The sequence below is a fragment of the Podarcis vaucheri genome (assembly GCF_965113315.1).
Source record: "Podarcis vaucheri genome assembly, chromosome: 5".
Lineage (NCBI taxonomy): Eukaryota > Metazoa > Chordata > Lepidosauria > Squamata > Lacertidae > Podarcis > Podarcis vaucheri.
This window is the reverse complement of record NC_138763.1, coordinates 82,759,021-82,776,111: the sequence shown is the minus strand read 5'-3', so window position 1 is coordinate 82,776,111 and position 17,091 is coordinate 82,759,021. Positions and strand designations below refer to the sequence as shown.

Genomic DNA, 17,091 nt, shown 5'->3' with positions numbered 1-17,091 from the left:
CAGTGGGAAAGGAGCCATTATTTTCCATTAGCAAAAAGAAGACAACAACGACTACTTTTCATGAATTAGCATCCTTAGAATTCGCTTCACAAAATTCTTTCTCCTTTTTCATTCTAGAATCAGCTTCCTCTTTCCTCCTTGATACAGCTCCTCCCTTTAGTGTTTCATTTTTATAAATGCTATTTTGTATTCCCTCGAGTGGTACGGAGTCCTGAGGAAGAATTCTACATGTTCTCTTTCCTTGTGAGGAGAGAGAAGCTGCGTTAGACGTTTGGCTTCCGAAAAACGTTCTAAAAAACTGGAGCATTTACTTCCAGGTTTTTGGCATTCGAGAACTGAAACATATGACAACGGAGGCGTTCGGGAACCAAGGTTCCACTGTAATTAGAAATTATTAGTTATAATTAGTAATTAGCCAGTATTAGCCAAGGTTTGTTGCTCGGGGCAACATGATCAACCCCCGTTCGTGGCTAAGTGAGGACCCGACCTCCATCTTCCCAGCCCTAGCTCAATACTTTCATCACCAGTTCTGTGCTCCTAATTCTTGCATCGGACTTAAGAGGTGGTGGCATTAAGTGGGGGCCGATTTGACCTTGGGTCTTGTACGTGCTGATGCCTGCAATAATTGCTTTCATAATCCTGGTGACTGAATCCTGAAATGCAAGGTGCAAATCAACCCCCAGCTGCTTACTGGCACTTTTCACCAAGATGAATACTTCTGGCAAATATAAAGATGGATTATTATTTTTTTAATGTTCTTGCAATGATTACCTGGTCCCCAGCGCCAACTTCTTCTTCTGACCTGTGCAAATGCACGCCCTGGGCAATATCGGGCGACTGTTGTTCCAATGCAACAAGAACGTTACAAGTCTTGTAGTCAAAGCCTGCGGAGGAAAAATGGAAGCCGTGAATTGCCTTTCTTTTCCATCCTTCGAAGCCATGTCCCACAAGACCGCTGGAAATGTTTTTACTAGGTTGCAAACATCCTTCCCTAGCAGGGCTGACAGGTTCTAGTTCTACGGAGGGTGTGGCCTTCCAGGAAGGGAAGACTAAAGAATGCTCAGAAGGAGCAGTGTTAAAAATGGTGGTATTTCATTCCATTTTTTTAAAAAAAACCTTTTTATTGGTTTTACAAAAACAAAGTACAAATAAACAAAGAAGAAGAAGAAATACCTCCAAATCTCAGGACTTCCCCCCATCCCCTTCATGGGGTCCTTTAAATATCTACTACTGCATATTCATCCATAATCCAATTTTTATATCGAACCATATTATCCAAGGTAATTTTTACACTACAAATGAAATCAAAACCCTGCTTTTGTTTCCATCTGCTTACAGTGGTCCCCTAAATAACTTATAAGGGACGCGGGTGGGACTGTGGTCTAAACCACAGAGCCTAGGGCTTGCCGATCAGAAGGTCGGCAGTTCGAATCCCCACGACGGGGTGAGCTCCCGTTGCTCGGTCCCAGCTCCTGCCAACCTAGCAGTTCAAAAGCACATCAAAGTGCAAGTAGATAAATAGGCAGGAAGGTAAACAGCGTTTCCGTGCGCTGCTCTGGTTTGCCAGAAATGGCTTAGTCATGCTGGCCACATGACCCAGAAGCTGTCTGCAGACAAACACCGGCTCCCTCGGCCTACAGAGCCAGATGAGTGCACAACCCCAGAGTCGTCCGAGACTGGACTTAACTGTCAGGGGTCCTTTACCTTTACCTTTAAATAACTTATACATTTCCCTCATTCTTTTACAAAGTTTTTATCCTCTTGGTTTCTGAGTTTTCTAGTCAGTTTTGCCATCTTGGCATAGTCCATCAACTAGGTTTGCCAAACGCAGAGAGGTTGTTTAAAAGGTTTGCTAATTGGGGGATTACCCAGCCAAGGAGAATCATCAAAGTCCCATGCCTTGAGATCTCTAAGACTGAGCTGGATCGAAAACATCAGAGTCATTTTATGTAGTACTGCAGACAGCATATACTGGAGACTAGGGTCTGAGGAGAGAGGTGAAGGAAGACAGCAGAGAGAGTTCTGGTCCTCTCACCGGCACAGCCAATTTGCTGTAAAAGATTTAGGCCCCCAAGGTCTACTTTACTTGTGGGTGGGGCAGAAATATGATGCCCCCATCACATTTCATTTAGCTCTTGCAGAATACATTGAGGCCAAATCTCTGCTACAAATTTCATGGGACCTCCACAATTGCTCTCCTGGCTTTAAACAAAAAGCAAAAGAACCACACCCCCAAATTCAGCCTTGGGGAACTGCCAACTCATTAAGAGCAGCAGAAGTTGTGGCAGTGGCACTTAACACCGACCAGTGTAGGAGGCTGTCTTATACTAAGTCAAATCGTTGGTCCTGTCTAGCTCAGTACTGAACTGAGTAGCAGCAACATCACAGGGCAGCTTCTTCTCCCCATCTCATCAGCTCAAAACTAAACAGCAGCCTTCTTTGGATATCAGTAAAAAAAAAAACAAAAAAACTTGGGAAATCAATCACAAATCCACTGGATAAGAGATAATTTGATCCTTAAGGAGCAAGTTCTACTACATGAGAGCAGCCGTGCAGATTGCAGAAACCCTCTTCGTATATTAAAATGTTGGATGTTTTTATCATTAAAGGGACCTGCAGCGCTGTTAAAAACTCTGAAGCTTGCTTTCCCTTCATTAGTGGGACCAAAGAGAGGAGCGTTTCAAAAATTATACCAATGGGTGCAGCAAGGATATTGTACGAAGTACAAAAGGGGAGTCCCCTCCCCAATTTGTTCTGAAACTCCAGCCGGGGAACAAACAGTCAAGTCTCCCTTTTTATTAGCTGCTTTCTCATCAGCCATCCCCCTACAAGGTATAGTTTTTCCTCTTAGAATAAATGTTCTTTTACTAAGCGCAAGGCTACTAAGGTTTAATGTGTGCCCATGCGTTCTTTTCCAGGAATGAGAAACTGACCGTCTTCGTTCCTGGCATGTAGAACGGCAGCAGAGCCGTCCATGAGTAAGTAACCCAGCGTGCCAGATGAGCTGACAGGCCCAGGTTCTTCAGTCAAGAGAAGATCTGGCTGCAACACGTCCCCTTTGGACACTTGAAACTCAGCCGTGTCCCCAGCCACACTACTGCACCCCTTCGTGGGGCAGAGAGCTGCACCGGCCAGCTGCTTGGGGAATGGAGCCTTTCCAAGGCAGCTGATTGGCTACATCTGTGGGGAATGCTCAAAAGCAGATCTTCGGCCTGGGAGGCCCATCATTCCCCGCACACCCTGTAAGGGATACTGCTGCCGACTTGTACATTGCAGCCAACATCCCAGGGAAGCAAGCTCTCCCTTCATCACAGAATTGAAGAGTTGTTGTTTAGTCGTTTAGTCGTGTCCGACTCTTCGTGACCCCATGGACCAGAGCATGCCAGGCACTCCTGTCTTCCACTGCTTCCCGCAGTTTGGTCAAACTCATGCTGGTAGCTTCGAGAACACTGTCCAACCATCTTGTCCTCTGTCGTCCCCTTCTCCTTGTGCCCTCCATCTTTCCCAACATCAGGGTCTTTTCCAGGGAGTCTTCTCTTCTCATGAGGTGGCCAAAGTATTGGAGCCTCAGCTTCAGGATTTGTCCTTCCAGTGAACACTCAGGGCAGATTTCCTTAAGAATGGAGAGGTTTGATCTTGCAGTCCATCGGACACTCAAGAGTCTCCTCCAGCACCAAGTGTCATTTAGTCCAACCCCCTGCAATGCAGGGAATCTTTTGTCCAATGTGGGATTCAAACCCACGACCCTGAGATTAAGAGTCTCATCCTCTACCAACTGAGCCATCCCAGCCAGTGTGGTTTAGTGGTTAGTGTGTTGGACAGATATCTGGGAGACCACAGTTTAAATTTCCATGACTCCAAATCTCGCTGGGTGACCTTGGGCCAGTCGCTGCCTCTCAGCTTAATCTACTCCACAAAGTTGTTGTGGGGATTAAAGGAGGAGAGGGAGAACCTTGTATGCCACCCTGAGCTCCTTGGAGAAAAAGGTGGGAAATAACTGCAATAAATAAATGAATGCCTTACTCATACAGTATTTCATCCTTCCCACTTCAGTTTCAGTGGGAGTCTGATTTGTTTCCTTAAGAAGCTACTCTCTTGCATGTGACCAAAGCACCAAACTGACCATATAAAACAGATGCTAGTGGTTTAAATGAATTACTATAATAAATAATTTCTGGATGTGAACCCTACCAGCTCAATCCAGGGTAATGGCTAGTTCAAACATACTCCTATGCTAAAAACAAACAAACTAGAGGTCTACATTTTTTGGCTTAAGGAAGTCTACTTTCCTATAGGTGCCTGTGTATTCTGGGCTTTGCTGCTCTATTGGTTCATTTCAGATTTACATTGTTTCGTCTTTGCTTTGTTTGCATGCGTAAATTGACTGCAATGCATTCTGATGCACTGGGAACAAGCCATGGGCAAAATGACATGCAATGCTAAATGTGTGGTTGGTACCAAAACTGCCAACTGTGCATTTATTTTCCCCCCCTCCTCTCCATAATAACTTTTAAGTGTCCACACTTCACACATGGAACTCACTTCCAAGTGAACTATGGCAATCCTCCACATCAGCTATATTTAAGCAACAGGTAAAAATTGAGAATAATATTACCAGCTGCCACCAGCTAGCACACCTCCTGATGAATTGCACCGCATGAGTTGATGTAAAAATATAATCTTGGCCTCAGTAAAAAGTCTTAAAGCCTGTTTAAGGCCTGACAACTTTGTGGGCTCAAGAAGTCAAGTATGCCATGAATAGCAGGAATGCTACAAAGTGGCCCAGTGCAAAGGACATCCACGACTTCAACCCTGAGATAACCTTTAACCTCCCAGTAAATAGTTTTTCCTGTTCCTTATTAAAGGAGCTGGGAACCTGTCTCCTGGTGGCAGCTAAGCAATCCACAGCACCAATTGCATCAGGCTCTTCCTTGTCCTGGGTAAGCAGGCAAGCAGAGAGGGACTAGTTCTACAGCTTTTTGGCCAAGCAGTGACCCAGCATCATTCCATTGTTTTATCACCAACCTTTAGCTGAATCATCATAGCCTATGTTCATAATTGTGTCTCGGACAATCTGCTGGTAATCCACCACCGCTCTGGATGTGATCTCCCCGCAGAGCAGCACCATCCCTGTTTTGCACACACTCTCTACGGGGGAAGGAAAAACAAGGGGGAAACTCTGTTAGGTTGGCTCGAATATTCATTTACAGTAAGCATGTTATTTGCTCTTGGGTACCTATCACTATCTAGCATGTATATACAGTGATACCTTGATTCACGAACACCTTGAAACTTGAAAATTTTGGCTCCCAAACGCCGCAAACCCAGAAGTGAGTGTTCCGGTTTGCAAACATTTTTGGGAAGCCAAACGTCAATGCGGCTTCTGATTGAGGGCAGGAAGCTCCTGCAGCCAATCAGAAGCCACACCTTGGTTTTCCAACATTTTCAGAAGTCAAACGACTTCTGGAACGAATTCCGTTTGAGAACCAAGGCTGTATACACACTGAGAATAACTCACTTCCCATGTTGTGCCTGCTCATCATACTGCAGTGACTTGCCCCTCTCATGAGATTGTTTCAGGGACTGAAGGCAGATAGGTATACAGTGGTACCTCGGTTTTTGAACACCTCAGAAGCCAAACATTTTGGTTTTTGGATGCCGAAAACCCATAAGCAAGTGCTTTCATTTTCAAACGCACCTTGGAAGTCAAACAGCTTCCGCTGCATGTTTTTCCGTTTTCTCCATTGACTTTGCCAACCACCCTTTGCGCCTCAGTTGTCAAACATTTCGGAAGTCGAACGGTCTTCCAGAATGGATTGTGTTCAACACCCAAGGTACCACTGTACAACTCATTCAATAGTAATTAGACCAGTGTCACCCAGAAAAAAAAACAAAGCAACAGATATGCTCCCCAAACTTTCTATCTACCCAAGGGGGTAGACAAAGCCTCTCAAGTGAGAACCTCGTTGTTCATCATTCAGCCTTTATTGGCATAAATTAAACAACAAAAACCAAAGTGAGAACTTAAAGTCATAGGGGTAGAAATGAAAGCAAAACTGGGTGTGAGGAACCTCATTTTCTGGCCCCACCCCAAAATGATTTCTTTGTAGAGATCTACTTTTATATGCATTTTTGCCAGTTCCTGGATTCCATCTTTGTCACACTCTGGCGTGACCAAGGAATGGAATGCAGGGTATGGATTTTGCAGGCATCCTTGTGTTCTGTTGGGACAACAGGGAGACAGATACAATCTGGGAAACAGTTTGGAGGGGCTATGCAAAACTTTCCCCCTGCTTTTGACACTTCTGCTAGTGGTCCTTGCACTGTATGGGTTCCCCACACCACCCACTACCTATCACAATTATGTTTGGCTGGTAAGTGCAGAGCAGCCATCATTTCAGACACGGTCTCTTACCACAAGCAACCTTGGCGTTTGGATCTTGCCTCAGGTGGGCATCGAGCACGGCATCGCTGATCTGATCACATATCTTATCTGAAAGAGATCAGTTGGGCAATTGAGAGAAGAAACCAGAAACATGCGCTACTTTTGACACATGGGATTGACAAGCGGAAAGTTTTGTTCAGATACTCTGCATTTTATAGCTCTATCATATGCATGCTGCTTGCCTCCAACTAAGAAAAATTCAACAAATTGAATCCATTAAAAAGCCACACTGTGCGCTACCATTTGCCCCCCAAAAGCTACTAATCATATGTCTGTTATAGAGCATACAGAGATGGTGAACAACCCAATTCTCATTTTGCATCTTTTCATAATATTGGGACGAGCTACCCTGCCCATGAGATTGTCCCAGCTCTAAGGCTTTGAAGGAGCAAAGACAGATCAGAGTAGAATTCAGTTCCACTGGTGACCAGACCAGCGCGGTCGAGAGAAAAAAAGAAACAAGATATAGAGTGAATATGCCTGCAAAGATCAGATACTGCTAAGGCCACAGCTGCTGGCAGAGCAAGTCTCAAATGAATTCCACCACCACCACCCCAGATTGAGATCCTCTAGTCCTCCCAATTCACAGTGGGAAGTCATCTGAAGTATGCAGGGGAAGAGTAAAGTGAGCAGGGATGGGAAACCTCTGGCCTTCCAGGTGTTGCTGGACTCCCTGACCGTTGGGTCATGTTACCTGGGGCTGGTGGCAGTAGGAGTCCAAGAACATCTGGAGGGCCAGATTCCCCATTCTTGGGGCAGAGCTCACTTACCCTAAAGCAGTGTTTCGTAACCTTGGGCCTCCAGCTTTTTTCGAACTACAATTCCCATCATCCCTGACCACTGGTCTTGCTAGCTGAGGATTATGGGAGTTGTAGTCCAAAAACAGCTGGAGGCCCAAGGTTGGGAAATGCTGCCCTAAGGGACCTGTTTCTGAGGTTGCACCAAGAAGTCTCAGGAACCTCAGCCCAGCAAAGCAGAAGGAAATGTGGCTCGAGAAAGCCGGCCCCTTGCCTCTCAGAAACAGAGGCCAACAGGTCTTCTGCTTCATTTCTCTGGACCCTAAATGGGAAGACATCCATTGTAGTGGTGGACAGCCAAGCTTGGTGTGTGGAGCATTTGTCTTGCAGCTGAGCTATGTGCAGCTTAACAGGCTTAAACAACAGCAGGAAGGGCCCATAGATCAGCGGTGGAGCGCATACGAACGGTCCCATGCTCAATCTCCAGGGAGGCCTAGGAAGGACCTCTGCCTGGTTCTCTGCAGAGCCTCTGCCAGTGGTCTGGCTTGGTATAAAGCAAGACCCTCACACATATAGGACTTTTAAGTTTCTTAAAACAACTGCTAGTCACAAAGGCTCAAGAAGTGCCCCATCTTTCCCAGTAATGCTATATAATGAATTGAAAAGGATGTTTAAACTAACATTTGTAATTAAAAACACACACACATAAACACACAAAAAAACAGAAGCCTTGGGGGGGGGGGATTATAGGGATAGAACTACCTAAACTGTATAGAAACTTATTCATGTATGCTACAGCAGCAAGAATGTTACTTGCCCCAAAGTGGAAAGAAGCCGAAGTCCAAGCAAAGGAAGAATGGATACAAAAACTTATGGAATATGCAGAAATGGCAAAACTTACCGGAAGAATAAGAAATCAAGATAACAAACATTTTATAAAAGAATGGAAATGGTTTATGGAATATTTGCAGAAAAATTGTAAACAGATAAGAACATTGGCAGGATTATTGCAATAACCTGCAGTTTTATATCTTTAAAGTAGATGAATAAATTAGCAATTAAGTTAATCTGGAAATGCAGAAGATATTAAAAATAAATTTAAGGAACCGCAGAAAGATGGGGAAAGGAAGTCAAGTGTTGAAATGTTAAAATGATTGTGAAATTAGTGAAATGTATGAATATGAAAAGCATAGATAAATAAAATAAAATAAAATAGAGAAGTGCCTCCTCTTTCTGTCCTGTCGCCAACCTGGGACACCAGATATTCATCAACATATTGTAGATGGTGTTACTTGAGAGGGTTGGCCAATATTAACTGACTAGCAACTTCTCAGAATCCTGACTTCATAGCTGGAAACAGGGAACACTTACTGCATGATATCCCAGCTTGGATCACAGTACCAGCATGCTGCTTGATACTGGACTGATTAATTCCAAGCATGACAATATCTTATTTAACTTGGGCTAACACAATGCTTTAATATTTTTTTATTATTGTTGTTAATTAATTAAATTTCTATACTGCCCTTCATCTGAGGATCACAGGGTGGTTTACAATATAAAAACACAAGAATACAATGGTAATTCGGTTTATGAACTTAATCCGTTCCTGAAGTCCATTCTTATACTGAATCCATTCTTAAACAGAGGCACGCTTTCCCTAATGAGGCCTCCCGCCGCCAGTGCCCTTCCACCATTCAGTTTCTGTTTGCAGACTGAGGTAAAGTTCACAAACTGGGACACTACTTCTGGTTTTGCGGAGTTTGTAAACCGAATAGTTTGTAAACCGAGGTACCACTGTAAATACTATTGTAACAAACAAATACCATTCTCCTTGCACACACAGTTTAAAAGGCCATAAGGTAAAGGGATCCCTGACCGTTAAGTCCAGTCACGAACGACTCTGGGGTTGCGGCGCTCATCTCGCGCTATACGCCGGGGAAGCCAGCATTTGTCCACAAACAGCTTCCAGGTCATGTGGCCACCATGACTAAGCTGCTTCTGGCAAACCAGAGCAGTGCATGGAAACACCGTTTACCTTCCCGCCAGACTGGTACCTATTTATCTACTTGCACTTTGACGTGCTTTCGAACTGCTAGGTGGGCAGAAGCAGGGACCAAACAACGGGAGCTCACCCTGTCACGGGGATTCGAACCGTCGACCTTCTGATCGGCAAGCCCTAGGCTCTGTGGTTTAGACCACAGGCGCCACCCGCATCCCTTCCTTAAAAGGCCATAGATTGTTCAATAAGGCAAAGGCCTAGGAAAAGAGGAATGTTTTTGCCTGGCACCAAAAGATATGTAATGAAGGTACCAGGTGAGTCTCTCAGGGGAGAGCATTCCAGAAGTGAGGAGCCACCCCAGAAAAGGCTCATTCTCGTGTAGGCGCCCTCCAGACCTCTCATGGAGAAGGCACATGAAGAAGGGCCTCAGGGTCCGGGTTGGAAGCAGTGACATGATCTACAACAGGCACATCCAACTCCCAAGATTGCGATCTACTCACAGTATTAAAAAAACTGGCAGTGATTTACCCATTGTCACTGGAGAATGGACCAGAGTTGTTGAGGTTTTTTTAGGGAGCCAGTGTTGTTGAGTTTTTTGGGGGCGGGGATAGAGATCACTCAGGGTCCAAGGATCAACAGGAACACCCCACGATCGACCAGTGGGTCGCGATCAACCTGTTGGACATGCCTGATCTACAAAATCAACAGACCTGCTAAGGAGACCAGAAAGGAAGCTGGCTAGAAGGTAGGATGTAAACTTCCACTGGAGAAGAAGCTCTAGACTTGCCGGGGAGGGGGGGAACAGAAGCGGAATTTGATATTTTGATAACAGCAAATCCATGTGGTTCAGAAAAAAGCCAGATTGGATCATGTTGAAAAGAGACACTCAGCAGTGTTTGGGCAAGCAGGCTGGCAGGCAAGCTGGCAGAGGGGTAGGTACAAAGATTCTTGGACCCTGAGTGATCTCTATCCTCTGCCCCATCAGTAGCATCAAAGTCCTTGGTGGTGTTGGTGGTGCAGGTAAAACTCTTTGTGTGTGTTTCTCGGATCAGTTCTGTACACAAAGACAAAGGCTGTGATCTTAACCCTGCTAATCTGGGAGGAAGCCCCAGTGAATTAAACAGGAGTTGTTTCTGAGCAGACGTGGTTTAGGACTGCACTTTACATAGCCTTTCAGACATTTTGTGCCCATGTCTGGTTAACATCAGTGTGGTGAGGACGCTTTTGTAATGCACATGAGCCTTCTGGCCGGTCCAGCTAGTACTTTTTGCTGTTCAGGTATGCATGATGAAGTTCCCCTCCTGGTATGTGCCGGCCATGCTCCAATATCTAAGGAAAAGGCCCTACTGGCAGTGTATTTCCTTAACCAAAGTATGTGCCATGGCGACTTGAGGTGGGGCTTTCTCAATCATGGCTCCCTCCTGTTGGATATATGCTTATTGATGCTTGTTGACATCATTTTTTGTCACCTAAGGAAAAAACATCCGTTCCATTCAGCACATGAGGGTAAACAAACACTGTGCATTGTTTTGGGATTATACACCGTGCATATTATGATTGTGGCTATTTTGTAGTTTTATTGCCGAAGTTTTTACTTTGTATTATTATCAATTGTCCCGTTCCCTGTTAACTTTGGTTGAGGGACAGTTAATAATAATGATGATGATAATAATAATAATAATAATAATAATAATAATAATAATGTGAAGCGTTCAAAGCAAGCACTGCTTAAAGCTTGAACCCTTAGATGTTTCCCGCAACGGTAAGTCTGAAATACTTCTCCTTCCCCCTTTTCGTACCAGTATCCTGACTGTCCTCACCCAAAAATAGAGGGGGATGACCCTATTTTAACCTAAAAGCCCTACAAGTAGATTAGGGAGAAAGTGACTTGCGTAGCAGATGGCACCCAGTGTGCTTTGTGGCTAAAGACCAAAGCACTTGGGATCCGGGAGAACTGTGATTAGACCTTCAGCCTTTTATTTCCCTTTTAAAACTTCTTGAATTCAGCAATGGACGGCTGACTAGGATAGGGGATATGGGGAGAGGAGTAAATTCCTTCCCCAGTTAAAAATCACTCCCCCTACAAGATGCTAGACTATATCCACATCCTCCTTCAATTTGCCAGCAGCTGCTTTTAATGTTAATTTTAAAAAGCCCAATTTGGCTCTGAACTCTACTTTCCTCGGCCCGAGTTCAACTAGGGTAGTCAGCTTACAAACTGGCCCTGTCAACTTTGCCTTTAACAGCAACGAGATCTGCATCAGCTAAAGAGGTGATCATGTTCAGCTCCATGCCATGAAGAAGTCCATGTGTGGGTTATGCCTAAGCTCTCCTAAAGGCACAGGAACAAACCAAGCTGGCTTTGCAGTTGTTCCTCCTGGCCAGTTGGCAACCTTATGTCTAAGTGACCTTCCATCACATTGGCCCATTTGATCTAGAAGCGATTTGAGTGATGATTGCATCAGGCTTTATTTGGGTGGACGTGAACGCTCGGCCTTTCAGCTTCTAAACGGGTCCGTGGCGATAATGAACTTCCCAAAGCCATGTACCACTTCCTCACAGGATTAATGATTAACCAGTGTTTGTACGGTAGGCAGGGATTCTGGAATGGCTACCAAGTGGGGTGGGGGAAGAGGAGGAGGGGTTAGAGGCCAACTTCTGATTGGCTGGGAGGGCAAGCCACCCCATCTCCAGGGATGGCCAAAAGAAACCAAACAAAACACAAAACACCCAGCTGATATCACCAAGGCTAATTGATAATGGACAGGGAGGGGTGCAATTTCAGGACCCTGCAGTGCCATACTAGCTGTGTCTTGGGAACAGAGTTTAGGTGTGGAGAGAGACGGTGATCAATAGCATGGAGAGGGGGAGACCGAGTTGAGATTGAGAGAACTTTTAGTTTCTCTGCTATTCTGTAATACTTAAGCACTGTGCCTTTTCAAAAGATCCATCTTTAATATTGGACCCCCTTGACCCTCCCCCCTTAAAAGCAATTCTGAGATCCCCGACAGTAGACAAAATCATTGTGTTGAACTGTTCCATCCTTAAATCATGAGAAAGGCTCTTGTTCTTTGTTTCTTCTCCTTACCCAACTCCTTCAGGACAAGGGACGCCACCTTCTCGGTGGTGGCCCCAGAGAATGGAAGTCCACCCCTATAGAAACCCACCTGGCATCTCTCTCCTTTGCCTACCTTAGGGGAGGTCAGCAAAGACATTCTTATTCTAAGTGTGTGTTTGCGGCAACTGTTTTCTGATTCTGCCACTGTATTTCACACTGATCATTTTGGGGGTTCATAACATTTGTCATGGAAACTATTCTACAGTTTCAGTTAAATGGACTGAAATGCATGGCATCGTATTTTTGTTCTAGATTAGGAAAGGAAACTTGGAATATTTCGGATGAAATTCAAACAGACGTTAAACTCTGGAAGGAGGGGCGGTGTGTTTACACTGAAACATTAACAGCGCCGATTTTTATTTTTTTTAATGTGACAACCTGATATTGTCAGAGCCAACTGAGATGACACCGACTAGTCATTTGCCCTAGCTGCCATGTTTGTCCAAACTTGCTGTGTGCTTTTCTCTGATGTTGCGTCACTGGGACACATGCGCTACACTGCTACAAAAAGGGCCTTCCAAGGTTGACACTGCACTTCTCAGAAATCTGTTGCAATAACTAAAACCCCAAACCTGGGTGATTATTTACCTCATCTGACAGCTGTGAAATTTTGCGTAACGAAGCTGTACCCTGGTCCCAAGCGTGGGTAAAACATACTTACTTGCCTGGGGAAAGTGATATGTAAAGACAAGGCCACAATTTAGCAAGTAATTAATCAAGAGGATTTAACAGCACATTCCTAAGCATGTCTTCTCAGAACTCCCAGAGTTCAGTTGGACTTAATCCCAGACATGCATTTAAGAACTGCAGTCTTAATTGTGGATCACGCTATGCTGGGTTGCAGTTTGTTTCATCCAGTTTCGCTTTTTCGCTATATAATATTGTTCCCCAATTGCACAGACGACCTAAATGTATTCCCCACCCCCACCCCCACCCCAGGCATGTCTTCACTTCTAGGAACTTTCATCTGGTTTGCTTGCAGAATGGGTCAGTTTATATATCTGGAAGAAGCAAGTGGTAGACATTTTTCAGTCTTACCCAGGAGAAACTGGACTATCCAGTGGGATGCCTGTCTTTGGTTTGCATCATTCACCTGGTCACTCACTATCAACCCTCCCTTCCCTTAAGGAAGGCAGATAACCACTAGAGGAAAAATATACAATTGCACATTCCTTCTGTTGACTGCTGTTTGCTCATTTCTCGTTAAGGAAAATACTGTAGATTTTGCACAACTCTACTTGACTCACACACACACACCACGGATCAGTGACAGGGGGCCCCAGGGCCAAATCCTGCCCTCTGAGGTGTACAAGCTGGTCCAGATACAGGAGACATGTGTGACAGGTTAAAGGAGGGTAGTCATGGACCTTGCAAAACTGTGGCTATCCAGACACATAGACTGTACAGGGGAATTAGTGCATGTGGGGAACACCAAACAGATAACAAACTCTACTGTGTTATTTTGATTATATTGATGGAACTGTGGTTTGCGTCTTTTTATGCTTTGTTATTGTTGTGAATCACACAGAGCTCAGCTTTGTTGTTGGGAAAAGCAGCATACAAATATCAAATAAACTTGTAGCTCTTGCATATCCCAAACCAGTGTTACCCAGCTGTTGTTGGACTACAATCCCCATCATCCCCAACCACTGGTCCTGCTAGCTAGGGATGATGGGAGTTGTAGTCCAGCAACAGCTGGAGACCCAGGTTTGGGAAACCCTGTCCTAAACCTACTCTTACAGCCAAATTACAGTATACCTTCTTTGGCTTTCTGGAGCATCAATGTTCTCCCTAGAGCATTACAGTCTTTCATGAACACATCACTCAGGATCTGAAATGGGGTTGTGACCAGAAGGCCAAATAATCCCATTGAACTCCAGTTATCAGAAGATCCACTGACAATCTTGGAAGCCTCCACGAATCTAGACGAAGCTTCTTCTTTTAAAAAAAACAAACTCAGCCTAAGCTGTAAACTTTAAATAATCCTGTTTATTTCAGTGGGAGAGAACTGGGCATATGTTTAACTTCCCTAACTAAACATGCTTTAATTTGAGAGTTCAAGGGTTGGACGTACCATTAAGCAGAGAAAGACAGCTTGGGGATTCTAGAGAGGGAACTGGATCTCAAAACAGACCAGTGCACTCTGGCAAAAGGGAACAAAAACCTGGCATTTCAAATAGAAGAATAGGTCCAGTTGTGGCCGACTCTGGGGTTGCGGCGCTCATCTTGCTTTATTGGCCAAGGAAGCCGGCGTGTAGCTTCCAGGTCATGTGGCCAGCATGACTAAGCCGCTTCTGGTGAACCAGAGCAGTGCATGGAAACACCATTTACCTTTCCGCTGGAGCGGTACTTATTTATCTACTTGCACTTTGATGTGCTTTTGAACTGCTAGGTTGGCAGGAGCAGGGACCGAGCAACGGGAGCTCACCCCGTTGCGGGGATTCGAACCGCTGACCTTCTGATCGGCAAGTCCTAGGCTCTGTGGTTTAACCCACAGCGCCATCCGTGTCCCTTATCATACATTTCATAGTCATCACTTTTTGACTTACATGTGTGAATGGACCTTCACAAATCTGAGACCACTGATACCACAGAAACCTTTGTCAAGTTTTCTAGTCAGTATGGCCAACAGTCAGGGATGATGGGGAACTGTAGTCTACCAAGATCTGAAGGGCTACAGGTTCCCCTCCCTTAACATAAAAGTTCAAATGTCAATCTTGGTGTCTATAAATATAATGTAAGAAACAGGATCAGCCAGCGTCTTGGCATCACTGCCACTTAAGAAAAAAACTGATGGAAGCCTAAGGTGCTGGCAGCCCCATTAACTGGACAAAAAAATGTCTCCTCGATGTTGTGGAGTGGCAGAATTCTCCCGCAGTCGCCAGAGGTTGTTACGTGCCAGCTATGAAGTTGGCACAAGATATCCAGTTAATGCATCGAGAGGGGGAGCAAACTCTGGTGCGACCTCTCCCCCATCCAACTGAATGCTAATAACTAAACAAGTTCTTCTGTTTTGTTTTAATTCCGCTGACTGTTACATAATCAGAAAGAAAGGCCTGAATCATGCTGAAAGATATACAGTGCCAAATACACCTCTGAGTACCTCAAACAGCTGTAATACGCACGCATGCATGCACACACATACACCGGCCTTGTCCGAAAGATCATTTATCTGTTTGCATCGGCTGCAAGCACGTCGCAAGTCTCAGACTTGCCAGATAAAACAAACTTGAGCTGGAATGTTGGCACAGATAATGTCTATTCCCTTTTCTTTAAAAAAAAAAAAGTTTCAATTTGCCTTGCTTTTACAATAATTAAGAAAGAGGTGTGAGGAACCGGTCGCTTTGAGTAGAGAGAGGAGGAGGCCGGATAATATGTCCTACCATCATGCCCAGCTGCTATGGGGAATGATTTACAGTTTAATGATATAGCAAGCATGTGGGAGAATTCCACAAGGTCCACTGAAATATCAGATTAATGCAGCCCCCAGCTAAAGAGACCAAGTTCTATCGGTGTAGGAACATACAGATCTATTTATTTTTAATAGTTACACAGAAGTTTTAACTGGGAGGGTGAATCATTTGGCTTACAAGCTCTTCTGCATAACTCCAAAATATGTACACACGAACCAAGAGGAACAGGCCTAATAAAATACACTATCTTAACAATTTTTTAAAAGTGTGTGCACACCCAACTCTTGTTCTCTGGGAGTCTCACTGCAACAGACGCACACCTTCAGTATTTTAAATCCCATTGATTTCAAACTGGCTGCAATCTTATGTCCCTTTACTTGGAAGTAGGCTTGGCAGAACTCACCAGGGTTTGCATCCTAGAAAACTGCACAGAATACACTGCGTGCCATTAACACCAGCGAGCCTTTAGAAGCATGTAACTTTGGCTGGATCGTGTCCATCAGTGCCAGATCTGGCGCTATCAAAGCTGTGGCATGGACATTCCTGATGGGATTGTTCTGAAAGGTGCACGGTCAAATCGCAAGACAGAAAGAACTGCAGTGGCTAGCAGTGGTTTTCGAAGCTATGCCCCCTGGGGAATGAATCAGGGTCTGCAATGGCATCCCCGGAGAGGCTGCTTTTAGCTCTCACATGAGTCAATAGCAGGTGAAAAGAAGCCCGAAACTTCGTCTGCGTGCACGCCATCAATTTAAAGCACGTTTAAAGCACTTCCTCCGCCCCACAGAACGCTGGGAATAGTAGTTTGTTGCGGGTGCTAAGAACTGTAGCTCGGCGTGAACTACAGTTCCCAGATTTTGGGGGGTGAGGGGGACATACGTTAAATGTGCTTTATAGACACACGCACGCGGTATGCCTCCCCGCCCCCGCGCGCTAAAAAAAATAAATGCTACAGGATCTCCTTGCAACCTTTCAAAACGAGCTGCAATCGCCTGCGCCAAATCCTTACCTGGGTGTCCTTCCCCTACGGATTCCGATGTAAACATGAACGTCCCTTCGTCTTCATTCAGTGTGTGGTCACACAGGCTATCCAGCGTCCCATTCATCATTTTTGCTCTCTTTTCTCCCTCCTTCCTGTTAACGCTTTCCTCTGCGTAGGGAAGAAGAAATCTCCTCGGAAAAGAGCAGCGCAAGAGATCTGACGTTGACAACCTCTCCCTTGGAAAAAGGCAGCAAGGCTGCGCTTTATTTAAACCGGCGGCTTCGGATTACACCTCCCCGTGCGTAAAGCGCAGGCTCCCCGAGGGCGCGCCGGAGACGCACACGCGACGGAAACGGCGGGTCTCCCCCTGGCTAGAGCTGTCACTCCGCCCGCCTCC

At 45.1% G+C, this 17,091-nt stretch overlaps 1 protein-coding gene and 1 long non-coding RNA gene across 2 annotated transcripts in view; one reads left to right on the top strand and one right to left on the bottom strand.

Moving 5' to 3' along the window:
- Nucleotides 1–17,091, bottom strand: part of MAT1A (methionine adenosyltransferase 1A) — a 24,292-nt gene extending 7,201 nt beyond the window's left edge. Inside the window, exons 1-4 of the mRNA XM_082222486.1 lie at nt 16,722–17,091; nt 6,416–6,493; nt 5,026–5,148; nt 772–884 (exon numbers count right to left, since the gene is read on the bottom strand). Coding sequence (XP_082078612.1) covers nt 772–884; nt 5,026–5,148; nt 6,416–6,493; nt 16,722–16,821 — 414 coding nt within the window. The 5' untranslated portion in view covers nt 16,822–17,091. The remainder of the gene's footprint in view (nt 1–771; nt 885–5,025; nt 5,149–6,415; nt 6,494–16,721) is intronic.
- LOC309532381 lies at nt 1,717–4,022 on the top strand. The gene is made up of 2 exons (XR_014219834.1): nt 1,717–1,939; nt 2,067–4,022. It is a non-coding gene; the product is annotated as an uncharacterized lncRNA (long non-coding RNA).